Raw genomic sequence first — 20,307 nt, 5'->3', positions numbered from 1 at the left:
TAAAACATGTAGACACGTGTCAAAACTATCAGAATAAATAGAATAATAGCTATATGCACATCATTAACAAAATAGAGTAGTAAATATGTACAAGTAAAAGAAATAGAGTAATAAATCTGTATAAATATACAGAAGTGCTGTGAGGAGGGGAAGGAGGTAGGACAGAGGGGACGGATGGGGAGGAGGAGAGGAAAAAGGAGGCTCAATCTGGAAAGGCCTCCTGAAGGAGGTGAGCTCTCAGTAGAGCTTTGAAGGGAGGAAAAGAGCTAGTTTGGTGGATGTGTGGATGGGGGGCATTTCATGCTGGGGGAGGACATGGGCTGGGGGTCAACGGTGGGACAGGAAAGAATGAAGCACAATGAGGAGGTTAGAGGCAGAGGAGTGGAGGGTGCCGGCTGGGCTGGAAAACGAGAGAAGGGAGGTGAGGTAGGAGGCGGCGAGGTGATGGAGAGCCTTGAAGCCGAGAAGAGGAGTTTATGCATGATTTGTAGGTTGACAGGCAACCACTGGAGATTTTTGAGGTGGGGGATAACGTGCCCAGAGCATCCCCGGATCTCCCAGAATGTGCCCAGGGTGAGACAGGAGGATAGGAGATCAGAGAGGAGGCTGGTGCAGTAATCCAGTCAGGACAGGATGAGAGATTGAACCAGCAAGGTAGTCGTCTGGAAGTCTAGTTTCCAGAACCCAGGTTAGTAAATCATCACAACAGGAGGAGCCATTTCCATCCTATTCATCCTCAACCCAGGAATTTCTCCTTCCCATCATCTCATCCTGAAAACCTCAGTCCCCTGCCCCACCCCACTCAGCCTGGGGCAGAATCATAGGATGGATTCAGAGGAGTCTCTTGCTCTCTCAAGCTTTGAAATCAGAAGGTGTCAGAAAATGAAATCTATCAACTGACTGACTAAATGAGAAGCTGACTGTCGAAGGTGGCATATGAGATGAAGCTGAAACCACCCACAGTTGACGTAGATTGTCAGTAACATTAGAAGCAGTTGGGATGTTGGGATGCAGATGCTGTTGTTTCCATGGGAACCCTGGGGTGCGGCACCATTGCTGCAGCTGTAGGGACTGGCCCTTTACCTCTACAGGACATCAGGGACCTCCCAGGCAGAGGATTCTGGCATTGTCCAGGACACGAGGTCCCACCTGAGTTGAACCTCCAGGGGTTCCCCACGGAGCAGTGGCTGCTTTATCTACGGGGATGGGGGACTCTCTGAAGAACATCTCCTTGCCCACAGGAGATGAGAGGGGCTGAGGGTGCCACGCTGTCCCTTCCTTCATAGCCAGCTGCACCCAAGAACTGGAGTGTAGGGAGTAGCATCCCAACCCGGTGGAGATCAGAGCCCTACAGCCTTACACTGCCCTAATGAGTGTGACCGGAGGGTGTTGGAGGTGGAGGGAGGGACCATGATGGAGATGCAAGAGATGGAGCCATTTAGGGGAAATGCTCACACATGGGGCCATGGTTGGACTTGGGTCAGGGCTACATCCTCATAAGGGCGGATGGGCTTTCAGGAAGGTAGGTATTTGACAGTGCAGTGGCCCCAACCATCACTCATCTCCCCTTCCTCATCCACCTCCATCCAGCTAACATGTCCAGCTGGGGCCCCACTGCACTGTGTAAGCATTATGTTGTGGTCACTTCAGCCAAGAGTGTGTCCTGGATGTCAGAAATGTTTCTGGTGAGAAATAACAGGGAGGGAATGAGTGTGATTGGTTCTAGACCACGAGCACTCTCATCAACTCCTCCATGCAGGAACCTTGTGTGAACACGATGGAGGTAAGAGATTCAATCCCTTCCCTCCTGGATTTACCAATCTGCTGGGCTAGACTGATCCAAAAGAATTTACAGCTAGGGGGAAATAAGAATGGAAAGCTGGATGCACAGCTTAATAAGTACTTAGTAATGTGAATCTATGGGTAGGGAAGTGCAATGAGCAGTTGTGAATGCAGAGTAGATATCTGACCTGAATCATCATCGGGAAAATAAACATCAAACTGGGCAAGTCTGAGGGGAGAGGGAGATTCGGGAAGAAAGAAGGATCTAAGCCATGTGTTGGAAAAGGGAAGGTCCTTTTTCATTCATTCATTCATTCATTCAATCGTGTTTATTGAGCGCTTACTGTGTGCAGAGCACTGTACTAAGAGCTTGGACAACAAAACAAAACATGTAGACAGGTGACAATACCATCAGAATAAATAGAATTGTAGCTAAATACACATCATTAATAAAATAGAGTAATAAATATGTACAAACATGTACAAGTGCTGTTTGGAGGGGAAGGGGATTGAGCAGCGGGCAGATGGGGAGATGGGGAGGGGAGGAGGAGGAGAGGAAAAGGGAGAAGATCTATTTTCAGGGGCTGGAGGGTAGTCAGTGAAGAGGGAAGGGAAACACGGAAGAGAACACTGGTCAAAAGCCTTGAAGCTAGTGGCAACGAGTTGATTGGAGTCAACCAGTCTTCAGTCTGTTTCATTTTCTTCTGAGAACCACAATCAGATTGGTTGTTTTGGCGGCTCTGTGTGTATCCAAGGTGGGGCAGGGGATGCAGTGAGCAAACCTTGGCTGGCGGAGGGCTGGAGGGGAGGAGGAGAAGGGAATCTTCTCCCAACACTTCCCAGGGAAAAAGGATGTCTGGGCCCAGGGAGAGGCAAAAAGCAGTGGTAGTAGTGAGGGAACCTGGGTTCTTATCCTGACTCTGCCATTCATTCCTTCATTCATTCATTTACTCACTTGTATTGATTGAGTGCTTACTGTGTACAGAACACTGTACTAAGCGCTTGGAAAGTAAAATTTGGCAACAGATAGGGAGAATCCCTACCCAACAACCGGCTCAGGGACCTAGGTTCTAATCCTGCTCTGCCCCTTGTCTGCTGTGTGATGTCGGACAATAATAGTAATAATAATGATGGCATTTACTAGCGCTTACTACGTGTAAAGCACTGTTCTAAGCGCTGGGGAGGTTACAAGGAGATCAGGTTGTCCCATGGGGGGCTCAATCTTAATCCCCATTTTACACATGAGGGAACTGAGGCCCAGAGAACTTAAGTGACTGGCCCAAAGTCACACTGCTGACAATTGGTAGAGCCGAGATTTGAACTCATGACCCCTGACTCCAAAGCCCAGGCTTTTTCCACTGAGCCATGCTGCTGTACACATCACCTTGCTTCCCTGTGCCTCAGATACTGCATCTCTAAATTGGGAATTAAGAGTGAGTCTAACATGGTAGAAAGCCTTGAAGAAAATTGTGAGGTATTTTTTCATGTGAAAAGATACATGGTGCCAGTGAAGGGTTTGGAGGAGAGATGTTTGAACGCTTTGCTTTTTCTTATGCTATCATGTCATCTCTGACAAATAGCGAATGAATGGACATATCTCTCCAGGAATGCCCCATTCTCCAACTGCAAATGTTCTGGTAGTTCATCCATAGAGTTTACTTGGAAAAATACAGAAGTGGTTTACCATTCTCTTCTTCCCTGCAGTAAACTTGAGTCTCCGCCTCGACTCTCTTCCATGACACTGCTCCCCAGCACAGGGAAGTTTTGAATGCATAGCACTGTACTAAGCGCTTGGGAAGTACAAGTCGGCAACATACAGAGACGGTCCCTATCCAACAATGGGCTCACAGTCTTGAAGGGGGAGACAGACAGCAAAACAAAACATGTAGACAGGTGTCAAAATCACAAGAATAAATAGAATTAATGCTATATGCAAATCATTAATAAAATAAACAGAATAGTAAATATCTACGCGTAAAATAGAGTAATAAATCTGTACTATATATACATACATATATATGTATGTATATATACATACATATATATATACATGTATATATATATATATATATATATATATATATATATATATACAAGTGCTGTGAGGATGGGAAGGAGGTAGGGTGGTAGGGGGGATGGGGAGGAGGAGAGGATAAAGGGGGCTCAATCTGAGAAGGGCTCCTGGAGGAGGTGAGCTCTCAGTAGGGCTTTGAATGGGGGAAGAAGGCTAGCTTGATGGGTGTGTGGAGGGAGGGCATTCCAGGCCAGAGGAAGGATGTGGGCTGGGGGTCGATGGCGGTAGAGGCTAGAACGATGTACAGTTAGGAGGTTAGCGGCACAGGAGTGGAGGGTGCGGGCTGGGCTGTAGAAGGAAAGTAGGGAGGTGAGGTAGGAGGGGGCAAGGTGATGGAGAGCCTTGAAGCCGAGAGTGAGAAGTTTTTGCTTGATTCGTAGGCTGAGAGGCCGCCACACTGCAGATTTTTGAGGAGGGGAGTAACATGCCCAGAGCGTTTCTGCACAAATATGATCCGAGCAGCAGAGTGAAGTATAGACTGAAGTGGGGAGAAACAGAAGGATGGGAGATCAGAGAGGAGGCTGATGTGGTAGTCCAGTTGGGATAGATTGAGAGACTAAACCAGTAAGGCAGCATTTTGGATGGAGAGGAAAGGGCAGATCTTGGCGATGTTGTGGAGGTGAGACCAGCAGGTTTTGGTGACGGATTGGATGTGTGGGGTGAACGAGAGAGCTGAGTCGAGGATGACACCAAGGTTGCGGGCTTGTGAGACGGGAAGGGTGGTAGTGCTGTCTACAGTGATGGGAAATTCAGGGAGAGGGCAGGGTTTGGGAGGGAAGATAAGGAGTTCAGTCTTGGACATATTGAGTTTTAGATCGCGAGCAGACATCCAGATGGAGATTTCCTGAAGGCAGGAGGAGACACGAGCCTGGAGGGAGGGAGAGAGGAGGGGCAGAGATGTAGATTTGGGTGTCATCAGCGTAGAGATGATAGTTGAAGCCATGGGAGTGAATGGGTTCACTAAGGGAGTGAGTGTAGATATAGAACAGAAGGGGACCAAGAACAGACCCTTGAGGATCCCCTACAGTAAGGGGATGGGAGGGGGAGGAGGAGCCCACAGAGGGGACTGAGAATGAACGGCCGGAGAGATAAGAGGAGAACCAGGAGAGAACAGAGCCTGTGAAGCCAAGGTTGGATAGCGCGTTGAGGGGAAGGGGGTGGTCCACAGTGTTGAAGGCAGCTGAGAGGTCGAGGAGGATTAGGATAAAGTAGGATCATCAATCATCATCATCAATCGTACTTATTGAGGGCTTACTATGTGCAGAGCACTGTACTAAGCGCTTGGGAAGTACAAATTGGCAACATATAGAGACAGTCCCTACCCAACAGTAGGCTCACAGTCTAAAAGGGGGAGACAGAGAACAAAACCAAACACACTAACAAAATAAAATAAATAGAATAGATATGTACAAATAAAATAAATGATTAAATAGAGTAATAAATATGTACAAACATATATACATACATATATACAGGTGCTGTGGGGAAGGGAAGGAGGTAAGATGGGGGGGATGGAGGGGGGACGAGGGGGAGAGGAAGGAAGGGGCTCAGTCTGGGAAGGCCTCCTGGAGGAGGTGAGCTCTCAGCAGGGCCTTGAAGGGAGGAAGAGAGCTAGCTTGGCAGATGGGCAGAGGGAGGGCATTAGAGGCCCGGGGAATGACGTGGGCCGGGGGTTGATGGTGGGACAGGCGAGAACGAGGTACGGTGAAGAGATTAGTGGCGGAGGAGCGGAGGGTGCGGGGTGGGCTGTAGAAGGAGAGAAGGGAGGTGAGGTAGGAGGGGGCGAGGTGATGGAGAGCCCTGAAGCCCAGAGTGAGGAGTTTCTGCCTGATGCGCAGATTGATTGGTAGCCACTGGAGATTTTTGAAGAGGGGAGTAATATGCCCAGAGCGTTTTTGGACAAAGATAATCCGGGCAGCAGCATGAAGTATGGATTGAAGTGGAGAGAGACACGAGGATGGGAGATCAGAGAGAAGGCTGATGCAGTAGTCCAGACGGGATAGGATGAGAGCTTGAATGAGCAGGGTAGCTGTATGGATGGAGAGGAAAGGGCGGATCTTGGCAATGTTGCGGAGCTGAGACCGGCAGGTTTTGGTGACGGCTTGGATGTGAGGGGTGAATGAGAGAGCGGAGTCGAGGATGACACCAAGGTTGCGGGCTTGTGAGACGGGAAGGATGGTAGTGCCGTCAACAGAGATGGGAAAGTCAGGGAGAGTACAAGGTTTAGGATCACTTAGTACAGTGCTCTGCACACAGTGAGTATTCAGTGAACACCATGGAATGAGCTATTTCTTGATGTGTTCATATCCCTACATGTATCATTTCTATTGAACTCTATAGGTGATCAATGAATGCAACTGCTGTATTTATTAAAAGGGGAGTCAATCATATTTACTGATGACTTACAGTGTGTAGAACGTTGTACTAAGTGCTTGGGAGGATGCGATATGATATAATTTGTAGGAGTGTTACCTGCTCAAAAGGAACTTACAGCCTGGAGGGAATGCCAATGTTTCCAAAATGAAGTTCCCCTTTTCCTTTCCAGGGAGTCAGCATCATCTCCCAGAAATAACCAACATCTCCACGGTGACTGAATTCCTCCTCCTGGGGTTCTCTGACATCCGGGAGCTGCAGCTGCTCCATGCCACACTGTTCCTCCTGGTCTACCTAGTAGCCCTTCTGGGGAATCTCCTCATTATTACTGTCACCACCGTCGACCAGCGTCTCCACACCCCCATGTACTTCTTTCTCAAGAACTTGTCCTTCATAGACCTCTGCTACATTTCTACCACGGTACCCAAATCCATTGTCAGCTCCTTGTCCAGTGACAGCTCCATCTCCTTTCTGGGTTGTGTCTCGCAGCTCTTCCTGGTGGTCCTGCTTGCCGCTTCAGAGTAATTTGTCCTCACTGCAATGTCCTATGACCGCTATGCTGCCATCTGCTCCCCCCTGCACTATATGCTCATCATGAACAAAACAGCTAGTATGTGCATGGTAGCAGTGTCATGGCTCAGTGGGCGTCTGCTTGGAGTCTTGTTTTCAGCTTCTACTTTCTCCCAGACCTTTTGTGGATCAAGTGCTGTCCAGCAGTTCTTTTGTGACGTCCCCCCTCTACTGAAGATCTCCTGCTCTGAAGTCCACATTGCCATTGATGTGAGTGTGGCTGCAGCATTCGTCTTGGACACCCTCTGCTTCACTAGCATCACCCTCTCCTACATCTTCATCTTCTCAGCCATGCTGAGGATGCCGTTCTCTGAGGGCCGATCCAAAGCTTTCTCCACCTGCCTACCCCATCTCACTGTCTTCATCATTTTTGTCTTTACCGCAGCATGTGCCTATCTCAAATCACCTGCAGACTCGCCCTCAGCTCTGGATCTACTGGTTTCCATGTCCTATACCATGGTGTCCCCCACTGTGAACCCTCTCATTTACAGCCTGAGGAACAGGGACCTGAAGGCTGCCCTGGGCAGGATCCTAAAGGGGACATAACCCCAGCATCCGTGCTGGGACAAAATGCCTGTGTTCATGTACCAGTAATCCCCTACCCGCCCTTAAAGGAGGAATTGCCATTGGACATATCCATATATATCCCACTGAACCCAAAGTAGAGGGCTGGATATTATGAGTGACAATGCATTCCTTAGGAGGCCTCATGGCTAAATGGCATGTGAATGGGTGTCACATGATGACCTGAGTTAATACTAATAATGATAATAATGGCATTTATTAAGCTCATACATTGTGCAAAGCACTGTTCTAAGCGCTGGGGAGATTTCAAGGGGATCAGGTTGTCCCACGTCGGGTTCACAGTCTTAATCCCCATTTTACAGATGAGTTCTAATCCCAGCTCGGCCACTGGCCTGCTGTGTGATCTGGCATTAGTTCTTACCATTCCAGGGCTCTCACTTCCTCTTACACTCTGAGCCCTTGTGGGACAGGAAACATGTCTGATTGGATTGTAATTTCACTTTTGGCCTGTAAACCCATTGTGGGCACGCACTGAATCTACCAACTCCGTCGTATTGTAATCTTCAAAGTGCTTACTACAATGTTCTGCGCATAGTAAACACACAACAAATACATTCGATCGATAGAATTATTTCGTTACTGCTTCATCATGTGGCACGGACGTGGACACAGAAATGGTTAACACCTGATAATAAAAATGATAAGAATCATAATAATGGTGTTTGAAAGGGGACAGAGACATTCACTGTTGGAACTCTAGTTTCCAGAACCCAAGTTATTAAATCATCACATCAGGAAGAGCCATTTCCATCCTATTCTTCCTCAAGCCAGGAATTTCTCCTTCCCATCATCCCATTCCCAAAACCCCAGTCCCCTGCCCCACCCCACTCAGCCTGGGGGAGAATCATAGGACGGATTCAGAGGAATGTCTTGCTATGTCTAGCTTTGCAATCAGAAGGTGTCAGAAAATGAAATTATTCAGTTGACTGAATGAGAAGCTGATTGACTAAGGTTGTATATGAGGTGAAGCTGAAACCACCCACAGTTGTTGTAACTTGTCATTAATGTTAGAAACAGTGGAGATGTTGCGATGCAGATGCTGTTGTTTCCATGGAAACCCTGGGGTGCAGCACCACTGCTGCAGGTTTAGGGACTGGGCCTTTATCTCCGCAGGACCTCAGGGACCTCTCAGGCAGAGGTTTTTGGCATCGGCCAGGACACGAGGTCTCACAAGCGTTGATCCCCCAGGGATTCCCCACGGTGCAGTGGCAGCTTTATCTTCGGGGAGGGGGACTCGAGGGATAACATCTCCCTGCCCAGAGGTGATCAGAGAGGGGCTGAGGGTACCATGGTGTCCCTTCATTCATAGCCAGCTGCACCCAAGAACTGGACTGGAGAGAGGACCATCCCAAGCTAGCCGAGGTCACAGCCCTCCAGCCCTATGCTGCCCCAGTGAGTGTGACTGGGGGGTGGTGGAGCAAGAGGGAGAAACCATGATGGGGTTTGCCAGAGATGGAGCCATTCTGGGGAAGTGCTCCCACATGGAGCCAGTTTCGAGATTTGGGGCAGGGCTACATCCACAGGGGGGACAGGTGGGCTCTCAGGAGAAGCAGTATGGCTCAGTGGAAAGAGCATGGGCTTTTGAGTCAGAGGTCATGGGTTCAAATCCCAGCTCCACCGGTTGTCAGCTGTGTGACTTTGGGCAAGTCACTTAACTTCTCTGTGCCTCAGTTACCTCATCTGTAAAATGAGGATTGAGAATGTGAGCCCCACGTGGGACTCCCTTCTCTCCTTCTACAGCCCAGCCCACACCCTCTGCTCCTCTGCCACTCATCACCTCACTGTGCCCCGTTCTCTCCCATCCCACCTTCGACCCCCGGCCCACGTCCTCCCCCTGGCCTGGAATGCCCTCCCTCCCCACATCCACCAAGCTAGCTCTCTTCCTCACTTCAAAGACCTACTGAGAGCTCACCTCCTCCAGGAGGCCTTCCCATATTGAGCCCCATCCTTCCTGTCCCCCTCCCCCACTCCCCATCCCCCCAACTTACCTTCTTCCCCTCTCCACAGTACCTGTATATATGTATATATGTTCGTACATATTTATTACTCTATTTATTTTACTTGTACATATTTATTCTATTTATTTTATTTTGTTAATATGTTTTGTTTTGTTGTCTGTATCCCCCTTCTAGACTGTGAGCCCACTACTAGGTAGGGACCATCTCTATATGTTGCCAACTTGTACTTCCCAAGCACTTAGTACAGTGCTCTGCACACAATAAGCGCTAAATAAATACGATTGAATGAATGAATGAATGAATGGCACAACCTGATCACCTTGTAACCTCTCCAGTGCTTAGAACATTGGTTTGCACATAGTAAGCACTAAATAAGTACTATTATTATTATTATTATAACGTATTTGACATTTCAGTGGCCCCAACCATCACTTATCACCCCTTTCTCAACCATCTCCATCCAGCTAACATGGAAGTCGCTTCCTGGCTGGGGCCCTGCTGCGCAGCAGCAGCACTTCGGCCAGGAGTTTGTCCTGGACGTCAGAAAACGTTTCTGGAGAGAAGTGACAGGTAAGGAATGAGAGAATGTGATTGTTCTAGACCAAGAGCACTATCATCAACTCCTCCATGCAGGAATGTTGGGTGAACACAATGGAGGTAAGAGATTAATTCCCTTCCCTCCTGGACTTACCGGCGTGCTGGGCTAGACTGATCCAAAAGGATTTACAGCTAGGGGAAAATAAGAATGGAAAGGTGGATGCACAGCTTAATAAGTGCTTAGTAATGTGAATCTACAGGTACGGAAGTGACATGAGCAGTTGTGAATGTATAAATGCAGAGGTTGTATCTGGCCTGATTCGGCATGGGGAGAAGAAACGTCAATCTGGGCAAATTTGAAGGGAGAGGGAGATTCGGGAAGAAAGACGGATCTGAGCCATGTGTTGGAGAAGGGAATGTCGTTAGTCTTAGATTAGTCTTAGATGCTGTCTGCTTCATTTACATCATCCTCTCCTATGTCTTCATCTTCTCAGCCGTGCTGGGGATGCCATCCTCTGAGGGCCAAACCAAAGCCTTCTCCACCTGCCTGCCCCATCTCACTGTCTTCATCATTTTTGCATTTACCGCAGTATTTGCCTATCTCAAACCACCTTCAGACTCACCCTCGGCTCTGGATCTGGTGGTTTCCATGATCTACAGTGTGGTGCCCCCCACTGTGAACCCCCTTATCTACAGCCTGAGGAACAGGGAGCTGAAGGCTGCCCTGGGCAGGATCCTAAAGGGGACATTCCCCCAGCATCCGTTCTGGGACAAAATGTCTGTGTCCATGTACCCATAATCCCCTACCCCCCTTAAAAGAGGAAGTGCCCTTCAACATATCCAAATATATCACTGACCCAGAGTCCCAAAAATCAAGTCTGAATATTCAGGATTTGTCAAGGTCTGGGCAGTTGGCTGTTAAGATTAGGTCGTGAGTGACAATGCATTCCCTAGGAAGCCTCATGGCTAAATGGCACGTGAATGCGTGTCACATGACCTGAGTTAATAGTAATAATAATATTGATGGCATTTAAGCACATACTATGCAGAAAGCACTGTTCTAAGTGCTGGGGAGGTTACAAGGTAAATTGTCCCACCTGCGGCTCACAGTCTTAATCCCAATTTTACAGAGGAGTTCTAATCCCAGCTCGGCCACTGGCCTGCTGTGAGACCTGGCATTAGTGTCTTACCATTCCAGGGCTCTCACTTTCTCTTACACTCTGAGCCCTTTTGGGACAGGAAACGTGTCTGATTGGATTGCAATTTCATCTTTGGGCTGTAAACCCATTGTGGGCACGGGTTGAATCTATCAACTCTATTGTATTGTACTCTTCAAAATGCTTACTATGATGTTCTGTGCACAGTGAACACACAACAGATACATTCGATGGATAGAATTAATTTGTTTCTGCTTCATCACGTGGCATGGACATGGACACAGAAATTGTTAACACCAGATAATAAAAATGATAATAATCATAATAATGGTGTTTGAAAGGGGACAGAGACATTCACTGTTGGAACTTTAGTTTCCAGAACCCAGGTTATTAAATCATCACATCAGGAGGAGCCATTTCCATCCTATTCTTCCACAAGCCAGGAATTTCTTCTTCCCATCATCCCATTCCCAAAACCCCAGTCCCCTGCCCCACCCCACTCAGCCTGGGGGAGAATCATAGGATGGATTCAGAGGAATGTCTTGCTCTATCTAGCTTTGCAATCAGAAGGTGTCAGAAAATGAATCTGTTCAACAGACTGATTGAATGAGAAGCTGATTGACTAAGGATGTATATGAGGTGAAGCTGAAACCACCCACAGTTGCTGTAGATTGTCAATAACATTAGAAACACCTGGGATATTGGGATGCAGATGCTGTTGTTTCCATGGAAATCCTGGGGTGCAGCACCATTGTTGCAGCTTTAGGGACTGGGCCTTTATCTCTGCAGGACCTCAGGGACCTCTCAGGCAGAGGATTTTGGCATCGGCCAGGACACAAAGTCCCACCTGAGTTGATCTTCCTTGTATTCCCCATGGTGCAGTGGCAGCTTTACCTTTGGGGAGGGGGACTCGCTGAATAACATCTCCCTGCCCAGAGGTGATCAGAGAGGGGCTGAGGGTGCCATGCTGTCCCTTCCTTCATAGCCAGCTGAACCCAAGAACTGGACTGGAGAGAGGACCATCCCTAGCCCGCTGAGGTCAGAGCCCCCCAGCCCTATGCTGCCCTAGTGCATGTGGCCGGGGGGTATTGGAGGGGGAGGGAGAAACCATGATCGAGATGCAAGAGATGGAGCCATTCTGGGGACGTGCTCCCACACGGAGCCAGTTTCAGACTTTGGGGCAGGGCTTCATCCCCTGAGGGGCAGGTGGGCTTTCAGGAAGGTATGTATTTGATAGTGCAGTGACCCCAGCCATCACTCATCTCCCCTTCTTCATCTACCCCCATTCAGCTAACATGGAAGCCACTTGCCTGGCTGGGGTCCTGCAGCACAATGTCATCACTTCAGCCAGGAGTTTGTCCTGGACGTCAGAATAAGTTTCTGGTGAGAAATGACAGGGAGGGAATGAGAGAATGTGATTGTTTCTAGACCACTAGCACTATCATCAATTACTCCATGCAGGGATGTTGGGTGAACACAATGGAGGTAAGAGATTCAATCCCTTCCCTCCTGGATTTCCAGTCTGCTGGGCTAGACTGATCCAAAAGAATTTACAGCTAGGGGGAAATAAGAATGGAAAGGTGGATGCACAGTTTAGTAAGTGCTTAGTAATGTGACTTTATAGCTAAGGAAGTGCAATGAGCAGTTGTGAATGTATAAATGCAGAGATGGTATCTGGCCTGATTCGCATGGGGAGTAGAAACATCAATCTGGACAAATTTGAAGGGATAGGGAGGTTCGGGAAGAAAGAAGAATTTAAGCCATATGTTGGAGAAGGGACTGTCCTTTTTCATTCATTCAGTTGTATTTATTGAGCACTTACTGTGCGCAGAGCAGGGTACTAACCGCTTGGGAAGTTCAAATCAGCAACATATAGAGAATGTCCGTACCCAATAACGGGCTCACAATCTAGAAGGGGGAGATGGACAACAAAACAAAACAAGTAGACAGGGGGCAATACCATCAGAATAAATAGAATTATAGCTAAATACACATCATAAATAAAATGAATAGAGTAATAAATATGTCCAAAATACACAAGTGCTGAGGGGAGGGGAAGGGGATAGGGTGGAGGGGGGGGATGGGGAGGGGAGGAGGGGGAGAGGAAAAGGGAGAAGATCTATTTCCAAGGTCTGGAGGGTAGTTGGTGAAGAGGGAAGGGAAACACGGAGGAGAACACCAGTCGAAAGCCTTGAAGCTAGTGGTTGTAGTAGTAGTCCAGTCAAGCTAGTTGATTGGAGTCAACCAGACTTCAGTCTGTTTCATTTTCCTCTGAGAACCACAGTCAGATTTGTTGTGTCGGTGGCTGTGTGTGTATCCAAGGTCAGGCAGGGGAGGGAGTGAGCAAACCTTGGCTGGCGGAGGTCTGGAAGGGAGGAGGAGAAGGGAATCTTCTCCCATCACCTTCCTGGGAAAAAGTGTGTCTGGGCCCAGGGAGAGGCAAATAGTATTGTTAGTAGTAAGGGGACCTGGGTTCTAATCCCGACTCTACCATTCATTCTTTCATTCGTTCGATCGTATTGATTGAGTGCTTACTATGTGCAGAGCACTGTACTAAGCGCTTGGAAAGTACGATTTGGAAAGTACAACCAGCTCGGGGACCTAGCTTCTAATCCTGACTTTGCCCCTTGTCTACTGTGTGACATCGGGCAAATCATTTTGCTTCTCTGTGCCTCAGATACCGCATCTGTAAAATGGGAATTTAGAGTGAGTCTCACATGGAAGAAAGCCTTGAAGATAATTGTGAGGTGTTTTTGTTTCATGTGAAAAGCTTCATGGTGCCAGTGAAGGGTTTGGAGGAGAGATGCTTAAGCTCTTTGTCTTTTCTTTTGCTATCGTGTCGTGTCTGACCCATAGGGAATGAATGGACACATCTCTCTTGGATGCCCCATTCTCCAACTGCAAATGTTGTGGTAGTTTACCTATACAGTTTTCTTGGTAAAAATACAAAAGTGGTTTACCATTTCCTTCTTCCCTGCAGTAAACCTGAGTCTCCCCCTCAACTCTCTCCCATGACACTGCTGCCCAGTACAGTCAATCAATCAATCAATCGTATTTATTGAGTGCATACTATGTGCAGAGCACTGTACTAAGCGCTTGGGAAATACAAATTGGCAACACATAGAGACAGTCCCTACCCAACAGTGGGCTCACAGTCTAAAAGGGGGAGACAGAGAACAGAACCAAACATACCAACAAAATAAAATAAATAGGATAGAAATGTACAAGTAAAATAAATGAGTAAATAAATAAATAGAGTAATAAATATGTACAACCATATATACAGGTGCTGTGGGGAAGGGTAGGAGGTAAGATGGGGGGGTGGAGGGGGGGCGAGGGGGAGAGGAAGGAAGGGGCTCAGTCTGGGAAGGCCTCCTGGAGGAGGTGAGCTCTCAGCAGGGCCTTGAAGGGAGGAAGAGAGCTAGCTTGGCGGAGGGGCAGAGGGAGGGCATTCCAGGCCCGGGGGATGACGTGGGCCGGGGATCGATGGCGGGACAGGCGAGAACGAGGTACAGTGAGGAGATTAGCGGCAGAGGAGCGGAGGGTGCAGGCTGGGCAGTAGAAGGAGAGAAGGGAGGTGAGGTAGGAGGGGGCGAGGTGATGGAGAGCCTTGAAGCCCAGGGTGAGGAGTTTCTGCCTGATGCGCAGATTGATTGGTAGCCACTGGAGATTTTTGAGGAGGGGAGTAATATGCTCAGAGCGTTTCTGGACAAAGATAATCCGGACAGCAGCATGAAGTATGGATTGAAGTGGAAGAGACACGAGGAGGGGAGATCAGAGAGAAGGCTGGTGCAGTAGTCCAGACGGGATAGGATGAGAGCTTGAATGAGCAGGGTAGCAGTTTGGATGGAGAGGAAAGGGCGGATCTTGGCAATGTTGCGGAGCTGAAACCGGCAGGTTTTGGTGACGGCTTGGATGTGAGGGGTGAATGAGAGAGCGGAGTCGAGGATGACACCAAGGTTGCGGGCTTGTGAGACGGGAAGGATGGTAGTGCCGTCAACAGAGATGGGAAAGTCAGGGAGAGGACAAGGTTTGGGAGGGAAGACAAGGAGCTCAGTCTTCGACATGTTGAGCTTTAGGTGGCGGGCGGACATCCAGATGGAGATGTCCTGAAGGCAGGAGGAGATGCGAGCCTGGAGGGAGGGGGAGAGAGCAGGGGCAGAGATGTAGATCTGTAGATATGCCCGTGGAACAGTCAGTTAGAGGCATGCAAACCCCACCCCGACCCTCGGCGCACATTCTCCCGGGACCGGGGAGCGAGCTCGCATTTCGGATAGGGCCAAAATACCCCCCGTGCCCCTCGCTGGAGTTTTTGCCGTTGGGGGTGCACTGAAGTGTGCCGTGGATCCCCAGCAGGGTAAGGTTTCGGTGTGTGGGGTGCCCCTGACCTTGGGGTATGTTGACTTCCAGTGTAGAAGTAAAATTTAGCAACCGCAAGCAAGATCGGGTCACCTCGGGCTGGTTCGAGAAAGCCCCATTGCCGGTGTACCAGCATATGGGGGGACCAGTGCTGCGCAAGATAGCGCCCCGAATACGGATCTCACGCTGGTCAGTGTCTGGGGACTGACCCCGGTGCTGGCCCGTGAGCTTGGTCACGTTCCCTCGGAATGAGAGTTGGGGGGAGTCCTCCTTCCAAGAGACCATGCGTAACAAAGGCGCATTGGCGAGGAGGGCCCACCCCCAAACCCCTCTCTGCTCCTCAACATCCTTCAGGTGGCTATTTACCAGAGCATTCCAGTTAATCCGCGTCCCGGCCTCCCTCCCCACCGCGCCCCCGGGAAGAAGAAGGGGAAGGGGAAGGAGGGGGAGGCGGAGGGGAATCAGGGCACTGGGACTTCCCCTGCGGCTGGGCATCGTCTCCCTCGACGAGGCGGAGGTGTCGCGAGGAGATCCAAACGGGGCCGTCACCTGTGGAGATACAAGCATACCCTCGACCCCGAATTAGTACCGGATCAGGACCACGCCAATCGCCCTCCACAGTACGCCACATCGCTCGCCCCATAGTGCGTGCGTGCGGGTGGTGGCGCCGGGGTTTCACGGTCGTGGACCCGTGGCAGAGTTGCCGCATGGCGGGGGAGAGTCCCGTCTCCCGATCAACAGATAGAAAGTTATGGGTGTACGTTGCCTTGTCTAGGGCGCACTGCGTGACCCGCTTCCCCACCCCCTGCTTTTGCAGGAGGTTTTCAGCGTCCTGTTTGCCCTTTCCACTCTGCCTTGGCCGTTGGGGTTGTAAGGTATCCCGGTAATATGGGAGATGCCAAAGGAGGAGAAAAAGAGGGATATGGCTTTGGAGACATAGCAGGGGCCATTATCGGTCTTTATCTCCTGGGGTGTGCCTATAGTGGCAAAGCAAAGGAGCTTTGACTTGTAGCACGGGAGCTTTGACTTGTAGCAGATAGCCTTCCACCTGCTAGCCACTGCCCAAGCTGGGAATGGAACAGGTATGCCGCTGCTTAACCGTACGTCTGGTAGCCAAGACTTGCAGAGTACTGGAAACTCTCCAGGTACGATATTGATTTGGGGGAGTGATGCTTTAGCCAATATTTAAATGAACAAATCAGTGGCTAAATAGGGGTGGGTTGGTGTGACTATGTGTGTTTATGTGTATGTAACCACAGTCAGTTGAAGCAAGTGTGTGTGTGTGCGCGCGCGTGTGGGGTGTGTGTGTGTGTGTGTGTGTGTGTGTGTGTGTGTGTGTGTGTGTGTGTGTGTGTGTGTGTGTGTGTCTGAACGGCTGGCTGGGACCCCGCAGCACAGCGTCAGCATTATGCTGTGGTCACATTGGACAGAAGTGGGTCCTGGATGTCAGAAAATGTTTCTGGTTGGAAGGAAGAGGGAGGGAATGTGAGAGTGTGATTGGTTCTAGACCACCAGCACTATCATCAATTCCTCCATGCAGAAATGTCAGGTGAACACAATGCAGGTAAGAGATTTAATTCCTTCCCTCCTGGATTTGCCAGTCTGCTGGGCAAGACTGATCCAAAATAATTACAGCTAGGGGGAAATAAGCATGAAAATGTGAATGCACAGCTTAATAGGTTCTTACATAGTAATGTGACTCTATATGTAGGGAAGAGCTATGAGCAGTTCTGAATGTGTAAATGCAGAGGTGGCATCTGGGCTGATTCAGCATGGGGAGAAGAAACATCAATCTGGGCAAGTTTGGAGGGAGAGGGAGATTCGGGCAGAAGAAAGGATCTGAGCCATGTGTTGGAGAAGGGAATGTCCTTGGAGAGGCACAGGGAGCAGATCTGTTTCCAAGGGATGGAGGGGAGTTGGTGAAGAGGGAAAGGAAACACGGAGGAGAACACGGGTAAAAAGCCTTGAAGCTAATGGCAAGGAGTTGATTGAAGTCAACTAAACTTAATTCGGATTCATTTTCCTATAAGAACCACAATCAGATTTGTGTGCCCAGGGTGGGGCAGGGGAGGCAGTGAACAAACCTTGGCTGGAGGAGGTCTGGAGGGGAGGAGCAGAAGGGAATCTTCTCCCATCACCTCCCAGGGAAAATGGGTGCCTGGGCCCAGGGAGAGGCAAAGTATAGTGGTAGTAGTAAGGGGACCTCGGTTCTAGTCCTGACTCTGCTACTAATTTATTCATTCATTCAGTTGTATTTATTTAGCGCTTACCATGTGCAGAGAACCGTACTAAGCACATCGAAAGTACAATTTGGCAACAGGTAGAGACAATCCCTACCCAACAGTGAGCTCGGGGACCTGGGTTCTAATACTGGCTCTGCCCCTTGATTGCTGGGTGATCTTGGGCAAGGCACTTTGCTTCTCTGTGCCTCAAATACTGCATCTGTAAAATGGGAATGAAGACTGAGCCCTAAATGCTCAGTAAATACCATTGCTTGATTCACTGATGGGTACATACCCCTGCCCCCTCAAAGGATCACACCTGGAGAGTTTCCAGTACTCTACCAGTCTCAGTCAAGGGAGGGAGAGTGAAGCAGAGGGATACCCATTCCATTCCTTGCTTGGGCAGTGGCTAGCGAGTGGAAGACAATCTGCTACAAGTCAAAACACACCTGTTCTGGGCAGCAGTGGCAGGAGAGAGAGTCGAGGGTGGAGACTCAGGTTTACTGGGTGGAAGAAGACAATGGTAAACCACTTCTCTATTTTTACCAAGAAAACTCTACGGATACAATACCAGAATGCTTGCAGATGGAGGTGGGGTATTCTGGGAGAGAAGCTTCCACGGAGTCACTATGGGTCGGAGGCGAATCGACAGCAAAAGTCAAGACACGCCAGACCACTGCACATATTAATACTATTGAACACTACAAGTGACAAATAAATACAACAGATTGATTTAATAATAATGATGATGGTATTTGTTAAGCGCTCACTATGTGTGAAGCACTGTTCTAAGCGCTGGCAAACTCCAAAAGGAATTAGTGTTGATTATGTCATCGATGTTATCCTTCCATTATATTTATTAAGCATTTGTGGTATGCAGAGTCTACCCACCAGATTGTTACCTCCTGATGGGCAGGAAAATAGCTGCCAACTCTTTTGGATTGAACTCTCCCAAGCACTTCGTACAGAGCTATTCAGTAAATACCATTGAGATATTGATTGATGTCTTCATACCCCTGCATGTTTCAGTACTGTTGAACACTACTGGTGATCAATGAATAAAAATGCTTTATTCATTAAAATGGGAATCAATCGTATTTATTGATCACTTGCAGTGTGTAGAGTACTGTACTAATTGCTTGAGAGGGTACAATATGATATAATTTGTAGAAGTGTTACCTGTCCAAAAGGAACTTACAGTCTGGAGGGAATGCCAATGCTTCTAAATTGACGTTCCCCTCCTCTTTTCCAGGGAGTCAGCATCATCTCCCAGAAAGGACCAGCAACTCCACTGTGACTGACTTACTCCTCCTGGGGTTCTCTGACACCCGGGAGCTGCAGCTGGTCTATGCCATGCTGTTCCTTCTTGTCTACCTGATGGCCCTTCTGGGGAATCTCCTCATTGTTGCTGTCACCACCCTCGACCAGCGTCTCCACACCCCCATGTACTTCTTTCTCAAGAATCTGTCCTTCATAGACCTCTGCTACATTTCTACCACGGTCCCCAAGTCCATTGTCAACTCCTTGACCAGTGACAGCTCCCTCTCCTTTCTGGGTTGTGTCTCGCAGCTCTTCCTAGTGGTCTTGTTTGCTGCTTCAGAGTTTTATGTCCTCACTTCAATGTCTTATGACCGCTATGCCGCCATCTGCTCCCCCTTGCGTTATGAGCTCATCATGAACAAAACAGCCTGTGTGCGCTTAGTAACAGCATCATGGCTCAGTGGGGGTCTGTTTGGAGTCTGGCTTTCAGTTTCTACCTTCTCCCTGAACTCTTGTGGGTCCAATATTGTCCAGCAGTTCTTCTGTGATGTCCCCCCTATGCTGAAGATCTCCTGCTCTGAGGACCACATTGCCATAGATGTGAGTGTGGCTACTGGGTTAGTCTTAGATGGCATCTGCTTTTTTTCGTCATCTTCTCCTATGTCCACATCTTCTCAGCCGTGCTGAGGTTGCCGTCCTCCGAGGGCCGAACCAAAGCCTTCTCCACCTGCCTGCCCCATCTCACTGTCATCATCATTTTTCTCTTTACCGCAGCATTTGCCTATCTCAAACCACCTTCAGACTTGCCCTCGGCTCTGGATCTGCTGGTTTCCATGTTCTACACTGTGGTGCCCCCCACTCTGAACCCCCTTATCTACAGTCTGAGGAACAGGGACCTGAAGGCTGCCCTGGGCAGGATCCTAAAGGGGAAATTCCCCCAGCATCCATTCTGGGATAAACTGTCTGTGTCCATGTACTAATAATCCCCTATGACCTCTTTGAAAGAGGAATTGCCCTTAGACATATGCATAGATATCACGGACTCAGATATTAAGAATTTGTCAAGGTCTGGGAGGTTGGCTGATAAGACTACGTCATGAGTGGCAATGCATTCATTCCCTAGGAGGCCCCATGGCTCAGTGGCATGTGAATGAATGTCACGTGACCTGAGTTCTAATCCCAGCTCGGCCACTGGCCAGCTGTATGACCTGGCGTTAGTGTCTTACCATTCCTGTGCTCCTGGGCTCTCACTTCCTCTTAACCTGCTGAGCCCCTGTGGGATGGGAAAAATGCCTATTTGGATTGTAATTTCATCTTTGGACTGTAAGCTCCTTTCCAGTTCTCTACTCCTCCTCGCCCTAACTGAAACATGGCTGTCGCCGGACGACACGGTCTCTTCTACTGCTCTCTGCAGTGCAGGCCTCTTCTTC

The 20,307-nt window shown here is 49.0% G+C and overlaps 1 protein-coding gene and 1 non-coding gene across 2 annotated transcripts; both read left to right on the top strand.

The window, feature by feature from the left end:
- Nucleotides 1-1,506: 1,506 nt before the first annotated feature.
- LOC119923295 (olfactory receptor 14A16-like) lies at nt 1,507-19,761 on the top strand (the record flags this gene model as incomplete). The annotated part of the gene is given in 6 exon segments (XM_038742743.1): nt 1,507-1,522; nt 7,026-7,270; nt 9,807-9,912; nt 10,497-10,555; nt 19,058-19,520; nt 19,523-19,761. Coding segments are annotated over 6 exon segments (1,128 nt in total), but the record flags the coding sequence as incomplete, so codon positions are not given.
- Nucleotides 17,919-18,056, top strand: LOC119923309. The gene has a single exon (XR_005448817.1). It is a non-coding gene; the product is annotated as a small nucleolar RNA SNORA7 (small nucleolar RNA).
- Nucleotides 19,762-20,307: the final 546 nt, after the last annotated feature.

This window comes from Tachyglossus aculeatus, unplaced genomic scaffold (assembly GCF_015852505.1).
Source record: "Tachyglossus aculeatus isolate mTacAcu1 unplaced genomic scaffold, mTacAcu1.pri scaffold_170_arrow_ctg1, whole genome shotgun sequence".
Taxonomy (NCBI): domain Eukaryota; kingdom Metazoa; phylum Chordata; class Mammalia; order Monotremata; family Tachyglossidae; genus Tachyglossus; species Tachyglossus aculeatus.
Note: the sequence above shows the minus strand (reverse complement) of the source record. Positions and strands in the feature narration are given on the sequence as shown.